This window comes from Danio rerio, chromosome 18 (assembly GCF_052040795.2).
Source record: "Danio rerio strain M-AB ecotype USA chromosome 18, GRCz13ab, whole genome shotgun sequence".
NCBI lineage: Eukaryota > Metazoa > Chordata > Actinopteri > Cypriniformes > Danionidae > Danio > Danio rerio.
The window spans coordinates 42,504,780-42,530,270 of record NC_141038.1 but is presented as its reverse complement, the minus strand read 5'-3'; the positions used below and the strand labels follow the sequence as shown (position 1 = coordinate 42,530,270).

The window sequence follows — 25,491 nt, the reverse complement described above, 5'->3', positions numbered from 1 at the left end:
AACATTTCATAGGAAAGATATCATTTTTTAATGATATTTTATGCGATGAACTTTTATGCTCAAAAAATAACGTTATTGATGATACAGTAACTGCACTGGTCATAAGGCAATGTAGCACCAACTAGCACTAAATACTAGGCTAATGCTAGTTTTGTTGAATAAAATCAGCAAACAATGTAAATGAAATATGACAACAAGACGCTGCAGAGCTGGAAACTTGTATAATGTTGGCTAAGTGAAGTAACGGATAGTTTTTGAAGTAACTTACAAGGGTGCCTGACAACATAACAGTGCCTGCGCCTCAATCTAAAAATGGTCACACATTTGTTTGAAAGGAGCGTTACCCTGTACCAAAATGGCAGCTCTATTGACAGAATACTTCCAATAGACAACAACTGCATAGGCGACATCTAATGTAAATATCTAGACTGTAAATAATCCCTAATTTAATCTGTAAAAAAAAAAGCTGCCGTAATAAACTGTAAAATTACGCATTTTTTTTACTGTGTACGTTTTTTCACTACTGTATTGTTTTTAAGTGTACAAAACATTTTACTAGTAACTTTTATTCTCAATCTTTGACCTTATTGAAACAAAAATGACCAATAAAAAGGTGTGAAGAACCCTATGCATCCCATATAAATTCATTTGAATACTATTTTGGCTATTGTTGTCATCCATGTAGGCTACAAATGTCTTTTTATTATTATTATTTTATTATTTATTTATTTTTTACAAAAGAGGCTCGAAAATTTGAGAAGCTCAGCAATATTTTTACGATCAATATTTTATTAAGTTTTAATTATTTTATTTATCTCCCTTGCTAAGTCAGCAAAAAATACTGCTTAAAATATCACTAAAATGCAGTATTTAAATCTTATAATTGAAAAGTAAATGAGGCGTATAAAGGTTCACCTTTTGAGGAAAAAGAACCTTTCACCAGGCTGGCTGTAGGCCTGGTGTTTTCGCCCTTGCTGCTGTTTTTAGAACAAAAACAAACCATTTAATATCAGGTGTACACTGACCTCTACTGGCCGATAGCGTTTGCGCATGCAATTCCTCAGTCTATGTAAAGATGGCGCGCTTCAACCGAATATACTTCACTCTTCAGATTGTGGGTTTTAACAACTGCTACGAGTGGTAACGTAAAGTGTATTTGTGTGAACAAAACTTGTTATTTTCCGTTGTTAAAAAGCACTTTATGCAAGTTTGTTAGTCGTTTCCACACAATTGTTCTATCTATCTATCTATCTATCTATCTATCTATCTATCTATCTATCTATCTATCTATCTATCTATCTATCATCTATCTATCTATCTATCTATCTATCTATCTATCTATCTATCTATCTATCTATCTATCTATCTATCTATCTATCTATCTATCTATCTATCTATCTATCTATCTATCTATCTTCTATCTATCTATCTATCTATCTATCTATCTATCTATCTATCTATCTATCTATCTATCTATCAACCAACCATTCAGTCCATCCATCTGTTTATCCATCCATTCATCCAACCATCCATCCATCCATCCATTCATCCACCAACCAACTATTCAGTCCATCCGTCTGTTTATCCATCCATCCATTCAACCATCCATCCATCCATCCACCACCCAAACAACCATTTAGTCCATCCTTCTGTCCATCCAACCATCTATCTATCTATCTATCTATCTATCTCTGTGAATATCCTCTCTGAAAACTGACCTTTCCTGTTTCCCCACAGAAGCTTTTAACCACAACCACAGTTAACAGGTCAATGTTTAACTTCTGTCACTACTTGCATATGTCCGGTCTTTCAAGCACATTTTACACAAAGCTCTCAGTGTTTACTCATAGCCTACTATATAACATCACAGACACACACACACACACACACTAGCTTGTCTAACCTTCACCTCAGATCAGCCTCTCTGTAATCCACACATTATTAAAAAATAAGCAGAAATTCATTGTTCCCCTTTGATGCCGTGGTTTATGAAGTGCTGAACTCACTTTGAGGAATATGTAAGATTCTAGTGGTTCTGAAATTAGATTTTAAAATCTCTGGTACGTTTTGAATTTCTGGCACATTAGTATGTTGAATAATTTAACAAGAATAACACACTGGTTGAGTTCAAAATAACACAAAGCATGTTGGCCCTATGTGTGTTAAGAAATAACACCAGTTTTTTGTGGGTCTGTTTTAAGTGTTGACACTGACTGTCACAAAACCACACAAACATGCATATACAAAACTTACACTCACTGGCCACTTTATTAGGCATGCCTTACTAGTACTGGGTTGGACAATCTTTCGCATTCAGAACTCCCTTAGTCTTTTGTGGCATAGATTGCTGCAGGTTTGTCGGCTGCACATCCATGATAGGAATCTCCCGTTGCACCACATACCAAAGGTGCTCTGTTGTATTGAGAACTGGTGACTGTGGAGGCCATTTGAGTACAGTAAACTCATTGTCATGTTCGAGAAACCAGCCTGAGATGATTTGTGCTTTATGACATGGCGTGTTATCCTGCTGGAAGTAGTCATCAGAAGATGAGTACACTGGTCATAGAGGCACGGACATGGTCAGCAACAATTCTCAGGAAGTGGCGTTGACACAATGCTCAATTGGTACTACTGGGCCCAAAGTGTGCCAAGAAAATATCCCCCAAACCATTAAACCACCAGCCTGAACCATTGATACGAAGCAAGATGAATCTATGCTTTCATGTTGTTGATGCCAAATTCTGACCCCAATATCCGAATGTCGCAACAGTGGTGTTCTGCTGCTGTAGCCCATCCACCTCAAGGTTCGACGTGCTGTGCATTTAGAGATGGTCTTCTGCAGAGCTCAGTTGTAACGAGTGGTTATTTGAGTTACTGTTGCCTTTCTATCAGCTCGAACCAGTCTGGCCATTCTTTTCTTCTCTGAAGTTCAATGATGTAACCCTCCGAGAGGAACATTTTCCATGCTTTTCGCACACACAAAAACACACTTCGTGAGTCATTTCCTATGCAGCAGCAGTGAGGTCTGCTGGGCTGGTGTTAGTTATATGAGATAAAGCTCTGCTGGAGTTTAAGACACAGCAGGAGTGACATCATGCAACCGGCATCTCCAAATAATCACAGAAACTGGATCTTATTACAGAAGAACAAAAACTCACCTGCAGTTTTCACTCTACATCAGCGAACAAAGCATGAGGCGTGTTTCTGAAAAAATGTGGATCTGGAGGGGATTAACTAGCTTATGAACTTAGGACAGGACAGACTATATATATGTATATATATATATATATATATATATATATATATATATATATATATATATATATATATATATATATATATATATATATATATATATATATATATATATATATATATATATTAGCCCCTTTAAGCTATATATTTTTTGATAGTCCAAACCATTGCTATACAATAACTTGGCTAATTACCCTAACCTGCCTAGTTAACCTTATTAAGCCTTTAAATGTCACTTTAAGCTGTATAGAAGTGTCTTGAAAAATTTCTAGTCAAATATTATTTACTGTCTTCATGGCAAAGATAAAATACAGTTATTAGAGAGAAGTTATTAAAACTAATATGTTTAGAAATGTGTTGAAAAAATAAAACAATATGCTCTCCGTTGGGGGATTTGGGGGGGGGGGGGTGTTGGGGGGGGTTCGGTGGGGGCTAAAAATTCTGATTCTATTTAGCAAACATGTGTTTAACATTTAGTTATTAAATAAAAAGTCTTAAAATGTAAATAATTAAAAAAAATCACATAATGTAAACAAGTTGTCATTTAATAACAATGTCTTACTTAGACAAAAAGGACTTAATTTTCAAAAAGGTAATGATTCGCACTCATCAAGTATTTGCTTCATACAGTTTGTATTTTTTCTTCTTACATTCTTCAGGTGATTTAAAGACACTAATGTTTCGACACAATGCTCTCCCAAAAACACTACGAAGCAATTACTTGATAAGTGCGAATCATTACCTTTTTGAATAATAACATTGACAAGATTGACGCACCAAAGAAGTTTCTTAAAAAAACGCAAGCGCGCAGGGCAAACCTCAATAACTTAATTTTTACAAAAATGTCAGATAAAACCTTATAATACTAAGATGACAATGTATATAATACATATATATATATATAATACACATACAGTTGAAGTCAGAATTATTAGCCCTCCTGAATTATTAACACCCGTTTATTTTTTTCATTTTCCATTTTCCAGGCTCGTCAAGCTGGTTTTAGCTGGATTTGGCTGGTCATTTTCCAGCCTGACCAGCTAAGACCAGGCTGGAAATGGTTGGAAACCAGTGGAAATGGCCAAAACCCCTCTAAAACCAGGCTGGTCAACCAGCTAAAACCAGCCTAGGCTGGTTTAAGCTGGATTTTTCAGCAGGGAAAGAAAGCGTTCTTGCATGACTCCCAGAGTTCCTCATGATACTTTGGATTCATCTTCAATGCCTCTTTCATCTTACCCCAGACATGCTCAATAGAGTTTATTTCTGGTGACTGGGCTGGCTAGTCCTGGAGATCCTTGACCTTCTTTGCTTTCAGAAACTTTGATATGGAGGCTGAAGTAAGAGAAGGAGCGCTATCCTGCTGAAGAATTTGCCCTGTCCTGTGGTTTGTAATGTAATGGGCAGCACAAATGTCTTGATACCTCAGGCTGTTAATTTTCTCCATCAACTCTGCAGATCTCGCTTGTCTCCATACTGAATGTAACCCCGAACCATGACTTTTTCTTCACCAAACTTGACTGATTTCTCAGAGAATCTTGGATCTTTGCAGGTTCCAATAGGTCTTCTGCAGCATTTGTGATGATTGACAGATGATTCATCAGAAAAATCTACCTTCTAGAAGTCATTTGTTGCTCTTACAACTGCAATCAACGACAAGACTTTTGTCAGGTAGTCTATATTTCAGTTCAGGTTATTTCATCTAGAAGCAATCAGTATAAAAGTACTTTTAGTCAACTGTAAAACTAGCAATTTCTTAAAGAAAGTTCTTAAAATCAATCATTTTTGTGAGTTTAGTTTACTCAATCGTTCAACGATCATGTCTTTTAATCTTACAGCACATTTAAAAGACAATAAATCTGACAACAAATCTGTAAAAACATACATTTTATTAAGGACGTCTGATACTTTACAGAGTTTTGTATTTTTAACAGTACATAATAAGTTTTCCTCTTCTGGAGTCCAGACATAAAGTATCAACATACAAAACTGCGGCAATATAAGAGGCGTTTACGATACATGATATTTATATGTATATCTTTAAATGTGCAGTCTTCTGAAGAGGATCTGAGATGGAGATTTCATATATAGACTGCAGAGCTCCTTACAAGCAACAAGCTTTCAGCAAAGCACGAACCTTTAACCCATAATCAAAGAAAGATGGAATGAAACATGAAGCATAACCTGGAGAAGAAAAAAAAAATCATACTCACAACTCAGCATTTGTTCACGAAGAAAAATAAAAGGACATACAAACTCAAAAGACAGTTGATACACAAGGCTCTTACAAAACAGAACAGTACAAATCAATAAAACACAACCGAGAGAAACAGAAAACTTCAAACTTGGTCCTAGCTTTTGCATTTAAAGCAGGTGTAAAACATGTTCCCCTGTTTAATCCAGCTATGGAATTCATCCTGTTCACCGCCTTCCTCAAAAACGTGCCGAAGTGTCTGTGCTCTACACTATAAACCACAATCCATCAACCTCGTAGGAAGAACAAGCTTACGGAAAATGGCAAGCGGTATAAAGGTCAATTCAGTATTTTACACTGTTAGTTCGCTTTAGTTAAAAGATAAAGCTTTGCTGTACATTGCAAACATGCATGCGATCACAAACGTGCATGTGTGTGTGTTTGTTTGTGTGTGCTTGAGGCTGCACCAGGACTACTAAATGCTCCCAGAATTGGTTGCCATTATATATTTTTCTAGTTCCCTACTTTCCTCCTTCAAAAATATTCTAGATACAAAAATCCTACATAAAATAAACAAATAATTTAACCCTACATAAACATTTTGTCATTTTTCTCATCCTAATTTAGTTCGAAAACCATTTTAAGTTTGTTTTCCCATTGAACACTATTAGAGAATTTGGGATAAATTCAGTTTTTTTCCCCCATACTAAGATCGATCGACTATAGTCATATTGTGATTGGAAGACGGTGGACCAATGATTTCAAATTTTTGAACCAATGATGTTTTTTAATCCTACATAAAATAAACAAATACTTCACCCTCACTTGAACATCAAGTCATTTTCTCATCCTCATTTGGTACCAAAAACATTAAGATAATTTTACCATTGAACACCAAAAGAGAATTTGGGATAAACTCTACAAGCCATGTTTTCCATACTAAAGTCTACCGACTAGTTGTATTGTAATTAGAAGATGGTGGACTAAAGATTTTTAGATTTTTGAACCAATGATTTATTTTTAAAACCTACATAAAATAAATAATTCACCCTAACATGAACATTTAGGGTTTTTCTCATCCTCATTTGGTTCCAAAATCATTTTTAGTTTGTTTTACCATTGAACACCAAAAGACAATTTGGGATAAATTCCGTTTTTTTCCCCCATACTAAGGTCTACCGAGTAGTCAAGTTGTTATAAGAAGATGGTGGACCAATTATTTTTGTGAACCAATGATTTTTTTCAATCCTACATAAACAAATAATCCACCTTAAAATAAACATTTAGTCATTTTTTCATCCTCATTTGGTTCCAAAACCATTTTAAGGTCATTTTACCATTAAACACCAAAAGAGAATTTAGGATAAATTCTGCAAGTCAATTTTTAATATTAAGATCTACAGACTATAGTCGTATTGTGGTTGGAAGATGGTGGACAAACGATTTTAGATTTTCGAACCAATGATTTTTTTTTATCCTACATGAAATAAAATAATCCACACTAACATGAACATTTAATACTTTTCTCATCCTCATTTGGTTCCAAAATCATTTTAAGTTTGTTTTACCATCGATCACCGAAGACAATTTGGGATAAATTCTACAAGCCATTTTTTTCCATACTAAGGTCTATCGACTACAGTTTTATTGTGATTAGAAGATGGTGGACCAATAATTTTTGATCTTTAAAGTGAAAAGGAATATTAGAATTCAGATTATAGAAAAATATTAAAAGAACAGATTAACATATGCCACTTCTTATACATTCTACAAAATAATAAATGCCAATTAACTGTGTTTAATAATTGAAAATTAACACTGACCAAGTGTCCAGACAAAAAGGGACAGTCGGTGTACTGTGAAAACCCTTAAAGTGATAGATCCCCAAAATAAAAATGTACTCACCCTCCAGTGGTTGCAAACCTTAATGAGTTACCTTTTTTCTTTTAAACACAAAATAACATGGTTTGAAGTATGGAAAAAGCTTGTAACCATTGACTTTTCCATAGTAGGAGAAACAAATACTATGCAAGTCAATGGTAACAGGATTTCAAGATTGATCAAAAGGTCTTCTTTCATGTTTGACAGAAGACAGAAACTCAACCAGGTTTGTGACAAGTGAAGGGTGAGTAAGCGATGACAGAACTGCCAGTTTTGGGTAATCTACTCCTTTAAGAAGGATTAAAAACATATAGCTGGCAGGGACTAAAAACCTTTTTATTTAAAACATCTACTGTATTCAACCACAAAAAAAACAGGTTTAGAATAACCTAAGAGTGAACAAATTATGACAGAGTTAACATTTTTTTAGGAGAAGTGTTTCTTTGTGGGGAAAAAAACCCCATAAAAATATTACAGTAATTGCATACACAGATTTGAAACAAATCAGGATGTAAAATGGCAAAACCGTCATGTACCTGTATAAAGTGACCTATTCTTTTAATAAACTCAAAAACAAGCTAAATTCAAACTTCTATTTGCTGTCTGCCCTCAGCTGGAGTCCTGAAACTTAGAGTATTTAGGTGTTAGTCTTTGGCATTGTATTAGAAAAGCCATGTAAGATTTATCTACAGAAAATATACTCTCATCTAAATCTATAACAGACAACTAAATTACAGAAATGCTTACTTACTGTGCAGAAAAAAAAGAAGAAAATATCTCTTGGTGCATAGGTCTCAAACTCAATTTCTGAAGGGCCGCAGCTCTGCATATGTTTACACCAACCCTAATCAATCACCAACTTTGCTCCAACTAATCAAGGTGTTCAAGACAACTAGAGACTATTAAGCACGTGTAATTTGGTGCAGAGCTGCGGCTCTCCAGTAATTGAGTTTGAGACCATTGCCTTAGTGCATTGTTCGGTGGAAAATACCTCCTAAAATATAAGTTTACAGTTGTGAAGACGCATGCGAGCTTCCTTTTAAGCTTCATACAAACTCCCAAAGTGGACATTAGTGCTAATCAAATACAAGTTTGTCCATCTCCGACCAATGGCATTAGATAAAAACGAGGGCGTTGGTGTTAGTAGGGTACACTGAAAAAAGATGATTCATTGGATTTACTAAATTTCTTTAAGGTAAGTGGTTGCAAACGATTTATATAGACTGAATTTAAACAAACAAATGAAGCTTGAAAATTCTGTCATCTGTTATCTTTCGTTTGTACCACATATTTTTGAGTTTCTGTTTAACTGAGATTTTGAGAAATTTTGTAAACCAGCAGCCATTGACTTCTATTGTATATTTTGATCCATTACTAAATTTAATTTGTTTAAATTCAGCCCATATAAACTGTTTGCAATCACTTACCTTAAAAAAAATGCAGCAAATCCAACCATTAATTCTTTTGAGTGTATAAGCTCAATCAGTAAGCATGTCGACACCGCAAAAAATCGTTATCACCTACACTTATGTTGTTAAAAATCAATAGATTTCTTTTTTCTGCAGAACATAAACAATATATATATATATATATATATATATATATATATATTTTAAATGTTAATTTAGGAGTTTAGGATGCTGACATTTAAAAAAAACAAAACACGTTTCCAAATATCGTCTTTTCATACATTTAGAATCGTGTGGATTTGAGCATATTGAATTAAAGTGATTTTCGCTAAATGAAAGAAAGTAAAAATAATAAATGGTAACAGAATTGGGGGTGAAATGTCCCTTTGAAACATTTATAGAGGGCAAATTTGTGATTAGTACTCATTCGGTAGTTCCATCATCAAATTAAATTAGAAGAAAATGGGCCACCGGTCCTTAAATTAGCACGGCTATTCCTCAGACACACGATATCTGGTGTGAATGGGTAAAAGAATGTACTATAGGAGGCATCTCAAAGGGAGAACATGTAGAAGAACGTGTGATGTGATGCGGAAGCTCAGAGTTTTTGAGACATCAAGTTTACAGTTGTAAAGACGCAAGCGAGCTTACAAACTCCCAAAGTGGACATTAGTGCTAATCAAATACAAGTTTGCCCCTTTCCATACAATGGCATTAGATAAAAACGAGGGCACTGGTGTTAGCACAGTACACTAAAAATGGTGATTCGTTGGATTTACTCAATTACTCAAGGTAAGTGGTTGCAAACGATTTATATGAGCTGAATTTAAACAAATGTTTGAAAATTCTATTTGTTATCTTTTGTTTGTACCACATATTTTTGAGTTTCTGTTGAACTTAGATTGAAAAATTTTGTAAACCAGCAGCCATTGGCTTCCACTGTATATTTTGATCCATTACTAAATTTAATTTGTTTAAATTCAGCCCAAATAAATAGTTTGCAATCGCTTCCCTTAAAAAAATAAGCAAATTCAATCAATCTTTTTTTCAGTGTATAAGCTGAATCAATTTGCATCTTGACACCTCAAAAAAGAAGAAAATTTCGTTGTTAAAAATCAATAGATTTCTTTTTTCTGCAGAACACAAACGATATATTTTTAAAAATGTTGCTTGTTAAATAAGTTTACTGTTTCAAAAAAAAAAAAAACATTTCTAAATATTGTCTTTTCGAAATTGTGAATTGTAGTATATTGAATTAAAGTGATTTTCGCTGAATGAAAGAAATAAAAATGACAAATGATGACAGAATTGGGGGTGAAATGTCCCTTTAAAACATTTATACAGGGCAAATGTACCCAGAGTTGTGATCAGTACTAATTTAGTGGTTCCATCAGCAAATTAAATTAGATGAAAATGGGCCACCGGTCCTTAAATTAGCCTTTTGATTCCTCAAACACGCTATATATGGTGTAATTGGGGAAACGAGTTTACAATAGGAAGCATCTCAATGGGAGAACATGTAGAAGAACGTGTGATGTGATGCAGAAGCTCAGAGTTTTTGAGACATCAAGTCCATTTACAGTTGTGAAGATGTATGCGAGCTTACAAACTCCCAAAGTGGACGTTAGTCCTAATCAAATACAAGTTTGCCCCTTTCCATTCAATGGCATTAGATAAAAACGAGGGCACTGGTGATAGCACTGTACACTAAAAATGGTGATTCGTTGGATTTACTCAATTACTCAAGGTAAGTGGTTGCAAACGATTTATATTGGCTGAATTAAAACAAACAAATGTTTGAAAATTCTATTTGTTATCTTTTGTTTGTACCACATATTTTTGAGTTTCTGTTGAACTTAGATTAAAAAATTTTGTAAACCAGCAGCCATTGGCTTCCACTGTATATTTTGATCCATTACTAAATTTAATTTGTTTAAATTCAGCCCAAATAAATAGTTTGCAATCGCTTCCCTTAAAAAAATAAGCAAATTCAATCAATCTTTTTTTCAGTGTATAAGCTGAATCAATTTGCATCTTGACACCTCAAAAAAAAAAAGAAAATTTCGTTGTTAAAAATCAATAGATTTCTTTTTTCTGCAGAACACAAACGACATATTTTTAAAAATGTTGCTTGTTAAATAAGTTTATGATGTTTCAAAAAAAAAAAAAAACATTTCTAAATATTGTCTTTTCGAAATTGTGAATTGTTGTATATTGAATTAAAGTGATTTTCGCTGAATGAAAGAAAACAAAAATAACAAATGATGACAGAATTGGGGGTGAAATGTCCCTTTAAAACATTTATACAGGGCAAATGTACATAGAGTTGTGATCAGTATTAATTTAGTGGTTCCATCAGCAAATTAAATTAGATGAAAATGGGCCACCGGTCCTTAAATTAGCCTTTTGATTCCTCAAACACGCTATATATGGTGTAATTGGGGAAACAAGTTTACAATAGGAAGCATCTCAATGGGAGAACATGTAGAAGAACGTGTGATGTGGTGTGGAAGCTCAGTTTTTTCAGCAACCCAGCAGCCAAGTGACATCCACACACAGTGCATGCTAAAGTTAACAGCTAAAGTACAGATGACTTTCATTAAAGGGATAGTTCACCCAAAAAAATCCTCACAAACTTTGATCAATTTCTTTCTTCTGTTGAACATAAGGGAAGATATTCTGGAAAACATTGGAAAAGGTAGCTATTGACATCCACAGTATGAACTAAATATACCATGGAGATCAAAAGTTCAAACATTCTTCGTTATATCTTCATTTCTGAAAGAAATCGATGAGTAAATGACTCTATTTTCATGTTTTGTTGACCCATCCCTTTAAAGAAAGTATGTTCAAACCACTGCTCCAAACCCTGCATCGAAGAAAATCTAGATTTAGCTCACATTTAACGGGGGAACACAGCAGATCCAGTCCAGTTGAGTCTAGATTTGTTCGGCGTGAATATGAGCACAGGTTTAAATCCAGCCTGTCCATGAAGAAATCACCACTGAACTTGTGTGCGAGTGATTAACCGTCTTCTGTTTCGTTTCAAAGAACTTTTACAAAGATAGAGCAGACATGAACCAAACAACAACAACAAAAAGAGCTGCACAAGAGTAGCAGCTATTAAAACAAACAGCAATTATAACATCAATGATAATACATAACCAAAAAAAAAAGGATAAGAGTATTAACATTAGGGAGGCAAAGTATCCAGTTGTGTCCCTTCTTCAGGTGAAGCGTCTCCCTCAGAGGGTTTGGCACAAGAGTCTGATCAGCCGAGAGAGAGAAAGCGAGAGTGGAGTATGCTTTAAACATCCCTCTCGACTCGCCTCCGTCGCACTGAAACACAAAACAGAGACGTGTTAGTAATCGGATACATGCAAACACAGTGTTTGTTTGTGTCTCAACACGCCATGCTGTGAACTACCAGAACTTATAATGGGATCTACTAATTTTAAGTGGCTTGAGAAATCAAGGGTGTGTTAGTCAGTACGTTATCCTGTTACAAAGCTACACACAGTTATCAAAACAGCACATACAGTGATACGAGGAATCGAATCACTATTGTGGAGAGCTATATGAATCTGCTGTAGATACGGTATTAGTTTTCTTTTACAATCTCTGCTTCTCAATGCATATTTCATTTAAATGTATCTTGTTATATATCTATCGTTCCACCTCAGAATTGCTTTATTCCCTATTTTGCACTCCTATTTATTATCTACAGCAGTGGTCCCCAACCTTTTTATAACTGTGGCCTGGTCAATAATGTTCATTATTGATGTATAACTGACTGGTGAGCCGTCTGACAAAAAAAAAAAAAAAAAAGCGCCCTTCTGAATCAAATCAGCAGTATGCCTGACTTTAACTGCAGTTCGGCAGTTTCACTTTAACTCATGAACATTTCATTCATGCCCCTGTGACAAACTGGGGTAACAGACGCAAATAAGGAGTAAGGACTGGTGAGAGTGTTATGGAATTTAATAACGCACGCCGAATGGAAAGAAAAAACGTTCACATTTCGCGATGTGTGTGTGTGTGTGTGTGTGTGTGTGTGTGTGTGTGTGTGTGTGTGTGTGTGTATGTGTGTGTGTGTGTGTGTGTGCGCGCGTTCCTTGACCGACAGCCGCATGTGTGGATCTTATTGGAAAAACATGGCGGAAAGTCCAACATGACAGTAATAGTTTGAGCGCAGTGTTTACTTCAATAATATAATATAATATAATTATGTCAATAATGTCACTAATATATGCATACTTCACATGTCTTAATTCTATTTCTGTTTAGCTCTGTTATGACTTTAGTCGGATAAGGGTGATCAAAAAGTAAATAAATAAATAAATAAAATATTGCTGTTTCAAGCTTTTGTAGGCCTACAGTTTAAAACTCATGTTTAACTGAATAAACAGTTAGTAAACACAAGTACATATTATTGAACAATTATTTTTCATCACCAATTATCATAGTAGAGCAGTTTCTCAAGCAGTTTGTGTTGCATTTTGGAAACAGAAGATGAGCCCCTAGTCTAATGCGCCACCTGGCTTGAGTTATCCGCTCTCAAAGACTTATTATTTGGGTAGCACACATATTCTGAATGCCTTCGGCAGGATTCAAATGAGCCATTTTAATCTAGATAAATTCAAAGATTAATTTAGTTAAAAAAAAAAAATCTATGTCCACCTATAAAGAATATATTTACATGTTTGCACTGAGCAGTGAGATGCACTTAATCTCATCGCGCATGTATATATTGTACAATGTATATGTGTACAGTGACAATAAAAAGGCATTCTTTTCTAAATAAGATTCAATAGCAGGCGAAAAAAAAGAGGAAAGTATGTTAAAAACATTCATAACACATCAAATGAACATGTTACTATGCCATGAGGCCACATGAGAGGTATTGGCAGTGAAGTAACATAAGAGACGCTTTAGGTCACATGACAACATGGTTGTAGTGATGGAAAAGTATCCCAACACGTCATGTTTTTTAAAATAAAAATATTCTAAAGGAGCTGTTGACCTAGAATTAGACCAGATTTTGGTAAAAACTCAAACAATACAGACATAAAAATATAACAAAAGAAAAACAAAATCTGTAAAAAAATGCTGTGTGTAATAACAATGAAATGACATGAGGAGAAAGTATTGAACTACTGAAACTTATTTAATTTTTTATTTAAGTCAAATGCATTGCTCAGGTGTGAGTTTTTCAAAGACTTCAACAGAGTGTAAAAATCTTGATGGTTCTCGTCTATCAAATCTGAGCTTTATTTGATATTTTCTATTGGATTCAAGTCAGGTGATTGGCTGGGCCATTCTACAGCTTGATTTTCTTTCTCTGAAAGTATTTGAGAGTTTTTTTTGCTGTGTTTTTGGATCATTGTCTTGGTGAAATATCCACTCTGGAATTATCTTCATCATCCTGCTAATGTAGATGTTGGACTAAATCAGCTAATATTCATTTACAATGACGAAGGACAGAAAGTTGCTGAAGAACTACTAAGAGATTTCAGCTGCTGTCTGGGCTTTCACTGCCTTTATATACCTCCCTATCTTCATGTGTTCAATAATTTTTTCTTGTGTCATTTCATTTTTTTACACAAACTAATTTGTAAACTAATTAATATTGTTTTCTTTGCATATATGAATTTCTTTGATTTTTTAAGTCGGCAGCACCTTTAGAAATATGTTTTCTTAGAAAAATGGTGAAGTGTTAAATACTTCTTTCCCCCACCGTATGTCTGTATTTCATTTAAACTAAGCTCATGCATTGCTTTACATAGATAATGCTTTTAAGTGACTTAAAACCAATCCAAATTACTCAGTTATATGACATAAATTACATTTGTGAAATTCTGATCACAAAGTCTACAAACATTTTATGCAAATTTATAAGATTATCAATGGGCAGCTCTTTGCCATAATAGGAAGCAAAGGAGATCAGACTATCAAAAAAACATACAATAAAACACACCTATAAAAGGCTTCTGCTTTGAGCTGCAGCATGCTAATGTTTTGTGCAGACCTGTACATGTCTATATAAAGCCTGCATTCACACCGGTGAGGATCAGATAACTTATCACACTCGTTATAAAGTGTCCTATGTACAGGTGAGTCAAACAAACACTAAAAACATTGCACACATCATCCTACAATCTGTGCTGTTAGCATTCATGCCAGAGGTTAATGATCAAACTCATGCGCTCACCCGTTACACCTAAAGAGAGCTTGATGCATGACATCATCTTACACATGTTTCACAAACACTGTGCGTGTATGGTAACGTTAGGAGACAGATCCAGACTTCATCCAAAGAAACAGAAATGAAGAGAAAGTCAGGCAGACAAAAAAATAAAAACATTCTACATTTAGTCCATTTTTTTCCTCAGAAAACCTGTTTTGAAATAAGTGGTGGTTTACTGATATATTCACAGAGATGAATACTTGCCATATTTTGATTAGAAGAACCGACAAATATGTTTTTCTGTCTAAACTAGATACCAGACAACACATTTTTTCAACCCATCCAACAAGAGTAACTGTGGACAAAAGAGGAAGCTGTCTGAATGGGATTACGAGGTGCTGATCTAGATTGTATCCAAAAAACATGAAACCAACTCGCTGCAGAATTAAATGTGCACCTCAACTCTTCTGTTTTCACCAAAAAGGTTCAATTGACATGGCTGGGCAATAGCCAAACCTTTGGTCACTCATGCCAATGCCAAACATCAGTTTCAATGGTGTCAGCAGTGATAATCTTGGACTGTGTATCAGATTGTGTAGTTCAAACTGGTTCATTCAGATGTGGGAACCGGTGGATGTGGAACAACTTTAATCAAAGTAAATACAAAACAAAACGCTCCATCTGGAGCTCCTCCATGGCACTCGACACATGTAAATCACTCGCGCCAACAGGCTCACACCTCTTCTGTGGCTCTCAGCGACACCCACACTTGTTTCAGACCTGTAGACCTGACCCCTCAGAAGCATAAACACTACCAAGACGACCAATCACAGAGCTTGTGCTACGTATTGTCAAGAAATGTAGTTACATTTTTTGAGGCTGATGTGATGTTTCCTAATTGCACAGTGGACTATTATTTGTTGATAAATAAGAGCGGCAATTCCGGCGCTCAAATTATTATATACAGTTTTTAAATGTCTGATGGTAAATCATACTAAACGTTTACTATTTTAGGTCTATTAGGATTACCTAAATGATTGACTTTTGCTAAATGCCAGAATAATGACATTTTTTTTCCTCTTGGTATTTTTTTAGCTTTGTTTTTAAACTGTATAACTTTAATCAAAGGTTTTGGGTATCCTTCCACAAGCTTCTCACAATAGTTTGAATGAATTTTGGCCCATTCCTCCTGACAGAATTGGTGTAACCGAGTCAGATTTATTGGCTGTCTTGCTCACACAAGCCTTTCCAACTGCCCACAAATTTTCTAAAGGATTGAGGTCAGGGCTTTGTGATGGCCACTCCAAAACATTCACTCAGTTGTCCTTAAAGCACATTTTAACTAATTTGGCAGTATGCTTAGGGTCATGGCCTGTTTGGAAGACCCATTTGTGGCCAAGTTTTAATTTCCTGGATGATGTCTTGAGATGTTGCTTCGGCATTTCTACATAATGTTCTTTCTTCATGATGCCATCTATGCTGTGAAGTGGACCAGTGCCTCCTGCAGCAAAAAAGCCCCACAACATGATGCTGCCGCCTCCATTCTTCACAGTTGGCATGGTGTTCCAAGGCTTGTAAGCTTTCCCCTTTGTCCTCCAAATGTAACACTGGTCGTTATGGCCAAACAGGTCAATCTTAGTTCCATCAGACCACAGGACATGTCTCCAAAAATTTGTCTTTTTCCCCATGTAATTTAACAAATTGTATTCTGGCTTTTTTGTTGATTCTATCTTGTTGATTTACCCTGATTGTCACACAAGGTAGCAGTGTGTTTGAGGTTTTCCTTTAATATTATTCTACAATTAACTCAAATATTGTCAATTAGCCAATCAGAAACTTCCAAAACCTCGACAACATCATTTGAGCTTTTTCAGAGCATAATAATCTTATTGTAAACTTGACTTTCAAGATAATGTTTAAAAAAATCTCTCTCTCATTATTCTGCTATTAAGCAGAACTTACCTAAAAGAGAAAAAATTAGTCACATTAACATCTGCCTTTTGGCATTATATTTTAAATGTGAATTCTTTTACTAGCTATTAAAAAGGCTCTTTTGTATAACCATCTGTAATATAAACACCATAAAAATGGTTATATGCCTTTTTATACAGTGTAAGTAACCTTCTGGTTTCAACTGTATATAGAAAGGCAAATCTTTTGCTAAAAGATGCCAATACACAATCTTCCTAGGGTGACGTTAATATGCATGTAAACCCTGATTTAATATAATATAAATTAACTAAAAAAAGGCTGCGAGTGGCGCTCTATGGTGCATCAGATATCCAAAAACATATTGACTCATATTGATATAAATAACATGCTCTAATTTTAAACCTTCTGGTATGCAGTCGGCCCGCCTAAAGCAGGGGTGTCAAAACTTGGTCCTGGAGGGCCAGTGTCCTGGAGAGTTTAGCTCCAACCCTAATCAAACCCACCAGAGCCAGTTAATCAAGCTCTTACTAGATATGCTATATTAACTAGAAACTTCCTGGCAGGTTTGTTGAAGCAAGTTAGAGCTAAACTCAGGAGAACACTGGCTCTCCAGAACCGAGTTTAGACACCACTGCTCTAAAGAGATAGTTCAACAAAAATTACTTTTTTTTTCCACACACAAGTGATTACAAACTTTTATAAACTTATTTCTTCTGTTAAACACAAAGCAAGATATTCTGAAGAATGCTCGAAACCCATTGACATCAATAGTAGGATCAAAATATACAATGGAAGTCGAAGGCTGCTGGTTTACACAATTTCTCAAAATCTCAGTTCAACAGAAACTCAAAAATGTTTGGCATGACAGATGGATAACAGATGAACTTTCCCTTTAAGGATGTACCATGGTGCAATCATATTTATTATGTGGAGCAAAGAATTTTTGTTTTAAAAAAGCAACACTGTTTACAAATCGGCAAATGACCAATCAGGATTCGAAGCTTTCAATCCCAGTATATGTGCATTAGGTCATGTTCTCACCCAGGTCGTTGTTTTTTGTGATTGCGGCAGCGGCACGGGATCTGGGACCCTGCTGGGTGAAGTGGTACCCAAACTTCACGATGCTTGTATTCTGTTCCAGCATCTTCGCGATCTCCATCTCAGCCGACGTACCGAGCTGCTGCCGCTGTGAGCAAACATCACACAAAGGGGAATCTGTTAGACATGCTTACATAAGCCAACTCGCAGACATTTCACAGTGAGTGATGCCTGCATTTACTTTCTAGTGTCTGAAAATAGCAGTGCTTTGAACACATTTCAGCACATACCTAGATGTAAGATGAATTATAGATGGAACATAATTCAATCATTAGGTGCTGATTAGTAGTGCTGATTAGTAGTGACAGAAGTCAACATTTGAAGTGGATCAAAACCCTTTTTGTTGTCCTAAAACTATTGAACATAGGGGTGTCAAAATTAATCGTTTCTTCTGTGCCACGCAATGCAGATGCAAACAATTCGATATCGGTTCATGAGTTTTAAGTTCATGAATGAGTGATTGATTTGAACTTGAAATATTATTATGTTTGTGGGATTTGAATTAGATTAATATTGATTGTTGTATATTCAGAAGTGGTTTATTTGATTTATATCTTTATGGTTGGTTGATGTATCACCCGTTGATTGTTTTTTTTTTGTAAAAGGTAATTAATAGGTATTGTGCCTGGGCCTGGAAATTTAAGTTTGTTTGGTTTATGGATTTACTTACAATGTGTTGAAGTTAAAGCTTGTTCTTTTCGTTTTCTTCTTTATTAATATATTGATCTGTTTGACGATTCAATATTGATTTGGTCTTTATTAAAACATGCATCTGTTAAAGCTTAAATTTTCATTTAATTGAATTATTTAAGAAACTGTAGTGGGGTTTTTTCAACCCCTGGCGCCCAACCCACTTTATTAGCCAAATACCGCTACAAGTTATAGATCATAACCGGTTATTACCTACTGACGTTATTTATCTCCTACGAGTGATGTCGTGGGAAAATACTAAGGCAAAGGAGGTGAGGGCGAGTAAGTAAAATGTTCCTACTGCTTATTAAAAAGCAGATAATTGTGCATGATTCACTGCTTGTGAGTTTGCTGGACAGTCTTTCATTGACACTGAAGAAGGTATACAGCACGAGCCGCTATTTCAAAACTAGGGAGAAATGCTGTAAAACTCCATCTTTGCCTCTCTTTCACTTTGGACATTTGACCCGCTGGCATGTTCATGAGGTAACTTTTCCTCTCCTCTCGGCTGATCTAGACATGAGCGTGCCTGTAGTGCGAGTTTCTCCACTGCGTCTATTATGGATTACCCGTCATAACCGTGCATTATGCACATATAGACTGTATCCGCAGCTGTTCTTCCCGTGTAACTCATCCGTAACCAGCACTTTCATTTCTAAAGCCAATCGCAGCCCTTTCTGTTGAGCGGGTGAAGACAATTACCAATCATAGGGGTGTAAGAACTCGCTTGACAGTGCTCAAAAAGCAAGCAGGATAATATTTACATTAGTCTATTTGCTATAATCATGCTGTCTTGGAGTTTTATTTAAAACATTCTAAAAGAGTTTTCTTTGAGCAGGTAAAAGTAAAGGTAAAGTTCTTATATCTTACTGCTTGTGTTAACGGACAAAATTGTATTACAAATAGTATATAAATATTAATATATTTATAGATTTTAATAAAAAAAAATTATGTCGTGAAGAAAAAATCTAATTATATCAGTGTGGAAATATACATTTCTATCATCTAACTCCAAATGGACAATAATCTACGTATAACTGAAAAGTTATATTCTTGGGTTTTTAATTATATCATTTCATTGACATGCCAGCTAGGAGGGTCATTTAACCTTTGCCTTGCTGACTACAGGCTAAGCCAAAGTAATGCAAATTGTCAGTTTCACAGCATGGGGTGTCTATTGTTTTCTCTTTTCGATCAACTGGTCAGGTGGTTTCTGTCTCCAGAACATGATGAGATCAAGGCCTGAAGGAGCAGTTTACCCTGCCGACCACAACTCTTAATTTGCATGCTTTGTTTAGCCATATCCCCTCCTCCTAAGAACACAAAATAGACATGAAATCTTTGTCTTAATTCAGACTTGTGTGAGACTTGTGAGAGACTTGTGAAAGAACTTGCAGACTGCGGACCTCTAGTAGGCTCTTGCAGACACATGGACATCTTAAAGACGCTATATGACTGCAGATTAACCAACACGTCTCAATAAAGGAATTGTGCTTGTTTCGAGTCTCCTGGACTGGGTTCTCTCTTCTTTTCACTCATTTATTTTTTTTACAACATCAGGAAAGCATCAGCAATAAACCGTGAGACACCAAGATATTGAATTGAACCGAATCGATGGCATATTAATTGTTACCGAACCGTGAGACCAGTGTAGGTTCACACCCCTAATTGAACACACATTCTCTTTTAGAAAATTATATTTTAAAAAAGGCTCTTATTTATAACAATCTGTAATATAAACGCCATAAAACAATGTGATACTTTATAACCTACTTATTATATAGTGATTATTGTGAAATCTATCTTCTAATTGCAGTGTATTTTCTGATTATTAAATACTGATTTGTTAACATGTAGTATGTTTTTGCATAAAATGTAAAAACTTTATGAACCACATATTGCTGCATTATAACTTCTGCATTTCCATCCCCAAATTTAAGGTTACACCTGTAGATCGATTGTTTTGAAACAGAGAATAGAACTGTTACAATGTTGCACTTAGCTCATGGTGCGGTTCGCTTTCACATGCCAAAGTTTCTAAACGGACCAAAATAGCTAAAACAAGTCACATGTGAGTAAACTCTCATCTCAATGAACGAATGACATCCCATCCTACTCATAACTCTGATTCATATAGCCACATATGCCTGTTACATATCCATAATACACTGTGATATGGCCTGGTTCGTTAGTTCAGAAGATCGCATTGCACGACAATCGAAGCGTTTCAGAGTTCGTTTCATTTAAACCAAAACCACCTCATTCAGGCGATCTCAGACCGATTGCTTTGTCGTGGATCCGAGCGCGCTTGTTGGATTCACATATGCACTAAATAGGGAAACAAACCAGGTTCCGAAACAAAAGTCTAGGTGTGAAAGCCTCTAACTATATCGTAAAAATTAGCTTCCTTAAGATTTAAGATATTTACTAAATATTATTAATAAGCTTAAAAATGCTCAAATTTGAAACATTTTAATGTTCTGCGTAAATAAAATAAAAAGAATAGAAAAATAGTAAAATGCACCTTAAAATATAACTTAAATCTTTCGTTTTAGTTCACAAATACTGGTTACTTACAAACAAATACGGTAAATCAGACTTAAAAAAAAAAACAGGGCTGCAACAATTAATTATTTTGATAATCCGTTAAACATTAATAATTATAATAAAAATAATTTGACTAATCATCAATTCTTTCTTTATTTTTACCGCAATTCTATTACCAATCCGGACATTTCATGGTTTCAAAGAACTAAAAATAGAAATAAGAGCCATGTTGGTACACTTTTCAACAGCAAATGTTGTCTGAGAAGATACTGATGTCTCACAGTTTGATGTCATGCAAGATAAAATCAATCAAAAACACCCATAAATTAAAAACGACCATTAACAGTTTGTGACAGTCAGTATGTGCTTGTGACCTTACCTGGTTGTCGATCTTGATCTCTGAAAGCGTGTCGTTGTCTCGAAGAGCTTCTACAAGAGCCTGAACTCCTGCACCGGTGATGAAATTAGACTCCAAATTCAAACTCCTTAGCGTCTTATTTTCTCGCAGCATGTCTGAGAACGCCTGCAACGAACACAAAGAAACAAACAAAGCTTTACATGGCATTAAGATGTACTATATGAATGTTTATAGTGCTAAAATTAGCCAACATTGCATATAAACAATAATGATAAAAAAGCAGGAATTCTGCAGGAACCTGATATAAATTCTTTTTCAAAAGCTTTTTTTAAATATTTAAAATGCATACATGACCTTTTATGAATAACCCTGGACACCACATGTGTTAAGTTTTTACAAGTCTCCAAAATTTGAATTAAACCTTATTTCACGATGACACAAGAATGAAACTACATTACTCTTAAATTAATTAGAAATGACTCAGGAGCAATACAAGCAGATGCACGCTGTGTCCCACATAATTAAAATATCTGAATATCACAATAGAAAACTATGTATAAATAAATATAAAACTTATTTTGTTATTTTAAATCTCCATTTCTGCAGCAGTCTCGTTCTAGTAAAATATGATCCTCAGATACACTCACCGGCCACTTTATTAGGTACACCTGTCCAACTGCTTGTTAATGCAAATTTCTAATCAGCCAATAACACGGCAGCAACTCAACACTTGGTGCCACACCTGTCAGCTAAGAACAGAAAACTAAGCCAACAATTCGCACAGTCTCACTAAAATTAGAAAATAGAAGATTGGATTTCTGCTGAGACATTTGGATGGTAGGGTCAGAATTTGGCATCAACAACATGAAAGCATGGATCCATCCTGCCTTGTATCAATTGTTGGCGATGGTGGTGTAATAATGTGAATGATATTTTCTTGCCACACTTTGGGCCCATTAGTACCAATTAAACATCCTGTCAACACCACAGCCTACCTGATTATTGTTGCTTAACACAGTGTACGCATCTTCTGATGGCTACTTCCAGCAGGATAACTCGCCATGTGATAAAGCGTGAATCATCTCAGACTAGTTTCTTGATCATGAAAGTAAGTTCACTACACTCAAATGGCCTCCACAGTCACCAGATCTCAATCCAATAGAGCACCTTTGAGATGTGGTGGAACGGGAGATTCGCATCATGGACATCTGCAGCAACTGCGAGATGCTATCATATCAATATGGACCACAGTCTCTGAGGAATAATTACAGTACCTTGTTGAATCCATGCTACAAAGGATCAAGGCAGTTCTGAAAGCAAATGGGGGTCCAACCCTTTACTAGTAAGGTGTACCTATTAAAGTGGCAGGTGAGTGTATATTAAACTGTATTTTAATCTACTAATGAGGAATGCGACTAAATATGCAGTGTTTTAATAACAATTATATTAATCTATCATTAATATATTTGTGTGTTGCAGCCCTATATCCCCACAAAGCTACTTTACTTTTGTGTAAAAAAGCTTGTGCCGTGCTGAAAATCCTCCCCAGCAGGCACCCTCAATATAAAGTACTTTACATGAAATGATCAAAACAATCAACTTTATAATTGCATTATTCAAACAATGCACTTCTTTTCTTTCTATCTTTCTATTCTATACAGCACAAATCTAGAAGCAGACCCCAAAATGCACCATATGTCCAGCTTCAACCCAGAACACGATCATCTGCAGTGAATTATGTCCTCACCACAGCAACAGGGTCATTGCTCCTGGTGGCAGCCAGACTGAACTTCTTCACATGAGTGTTCCTCTCCATGGCTTTCGCAAGCTCCTTCAGGGTCGGGATTGGAATGTTCTGGAAGACAAGAGAAGGGGAAACATTAAAAAACAGATTTGTTGTGCATGATTAAACCATGACATGTAAAAAATACTCTATTTTGCCAGTTTAAAAAAGGAGCTTTCATTCTAGGGCTTAACAATACAGTGCATCCAAAAAGTATTCATAGCGCTTCACTTTTTTCAAACCCAAACCCTGAATTCAAACCCAAGCCATTTTTGGGTATCGAGCAGAAGAGTATGCAAAATAACTCCTTGACGTTAGATGGTGCTACACAACTATAAGCTTCTGACACCCGCTTAGAACACAGAAGAAGACAGAAAGTTGACACATTCGAACAAGCATGGATGTGTCAGGGTTGGTGAGGGGAAAGGAGCGAGGACTCAAGTGCAGGAAAAATGGGAATTTATTAAATAATAAAAATAAAATAAAATGCAAAATAAACTACCCGAGGGGGAAAACATTAACAAAACAAATACATTCACATACAAACAGGACTGGGCAGACTGGCAAGGATGAGGACTGGAAACACAACAGGACTAAACTTCAAACGACGAAATGTGATGACGAACTGGCACAGGACAGCAAATGTGAGGGGCTTATAAACTGTAGAAAATTAACACACAAACAGGTGAACACAATTAACTAATAATGGGTTAACAAGGAGGGTGGGACAAGACAATAGACGGGAGAGCGCATGACACAGAGAGACAATACAAGCCATGCGCTCACATAACAGGACAAGAACATGCAGCCAATAAGAGAACTCATTAACCGCATGTTCATGACAACAAACACAACACTGAAGCACACGACAAAAGCACGTGACCACAATGTAAACACCGAGCCACGTGCTTTGACAAAAGACGCAAGACACGAGCACACGATAGATAAACACCTTACCGTGCGCTCACACATAAGCAACGCGCATGCTTCATCTCAGCGCCAACTAACTGAAACCAACTAGACGGAGGCGCCGAGAATAAAGCAGCGCGATGCTGACAGAACAAACACAAACACTAGTACAAGAGCGCGCGCATCTGAGGGACGCAGCGCGCGCGGCCACATCAAGCGGCAGCGCACACACTCCGCGTACACCCACGACGGCGCGCACGCATACAGAGACAGAAACAGGACCAGACATGGGTAGTGTCAGAGCTCTGCCACTAAAACAAGAATTTTCAAGCCCAGAGTGGCAGAACCCTGACAGGATGGTTCAAGTAGTAGCTCCAGCTCTAGCGATGAAGAAATAATTATTGTTCACCAGTGCTATAAGCAGCTCTACATTCATATCGCCATCTTCAATGTGAACTCGCATTGACAGTTTTGCCCTTGAGTGCCTTCAAGTGCTGTTTACTGCAACTTCAGCAGCTACGTGCACGTGAACAAAAGTGCCAATCTGATTGGCGGAGATGGTTTTGACACGGCATGTCAAAACAAAAAACGAACATGAGGCGTTTCTTTAAAAATGATGCTTCTACGCCTACCGTTTTGCGTGTTGGTGTGCGCGATCACATTGGCTCCCTTTATTTAGTCACGAGACGTTAAACGTCAACAGAAAACACAAGCAAAAAAACGTCCTGGTGTGCACAGGCCTTTATTCCAAAATTGATTCAATTAATTGATTTCCTCACAATTCTACACGCAATACCCCATAATGACAATGTGAAAAAAAATTTTTTTGAAATTGTTTCAACTTTTTTAAAAATATAAAACCTGAAAAATGTACATAAGTATTCACAGCCTTTGCAGTGAAGCTCTAAATTGAGGTCAGGTACATTTGTGAGATGTTTCAGCAGCTTAACTGGAGTTCACCTATGGTAAATTCAGTTTATTGGACATGATGTGGAAAGGTATACACCTGTCTATATAAGGTCCCACGGTTGACAGTGCAGGTCAAAGCACAAACCAAGCATGAAGACAAAGAAATTGTCTGTAGACCTCTGTCTCAAACATAAGGCTGGGGAAGGTTACAGAAAAAAATTCTGCAGCTCTGAAAGTTTCAATGAGCACAGTGGCCTCCATCATCAGTAAGTGGAAGATGTTTGGAACCGCAAGGACTCTTCCTAGAGTTGGCCAACCATCTAAGCTTAGCTGAGTGATCGG

General features: G+C 36.0%; 1 protein-coding gene across 5 annotated transcripts in view; it reads right to left on the bottom strand.

Annotated features, from left to right (window-relative positions):
* Positions 1 to 5,122: 5,122 nt before the first annotated feature.
* tmod2 (tropomodulin 2) overlaps positions 5,123 to 25,491 on the bottom strand; it is a 74,457-nt gene continuing 54,088 nt past the window's right edge. The window contains exons 7-12 of one of the 5 annotated variants that reach the window (XR_015514251.1): positions 23,296 to 23,403; positions 21,570 to 21,713; positions 17,897 to 18,041; positions 11,159 to 12,075; positions 9,697 to 10,194; positions 5,123 to 8,701 (exon numbers count right to left, since the gene is read on the bottom strand). Coding sequence is in view for 1 of the 5 variants with exons in the window: in NM_001004608.1 (NP_001004608.1) it covers positions 12,044 to 12,075; positions 17,897 to 18,041; positions 21,570 to 21,713; positions 23,296 to 23,403 (429 nt within the window). In the remaining 4 variants the exon portion in view is untranslated. 5 annotated transcript variants of the gene reach the window in all.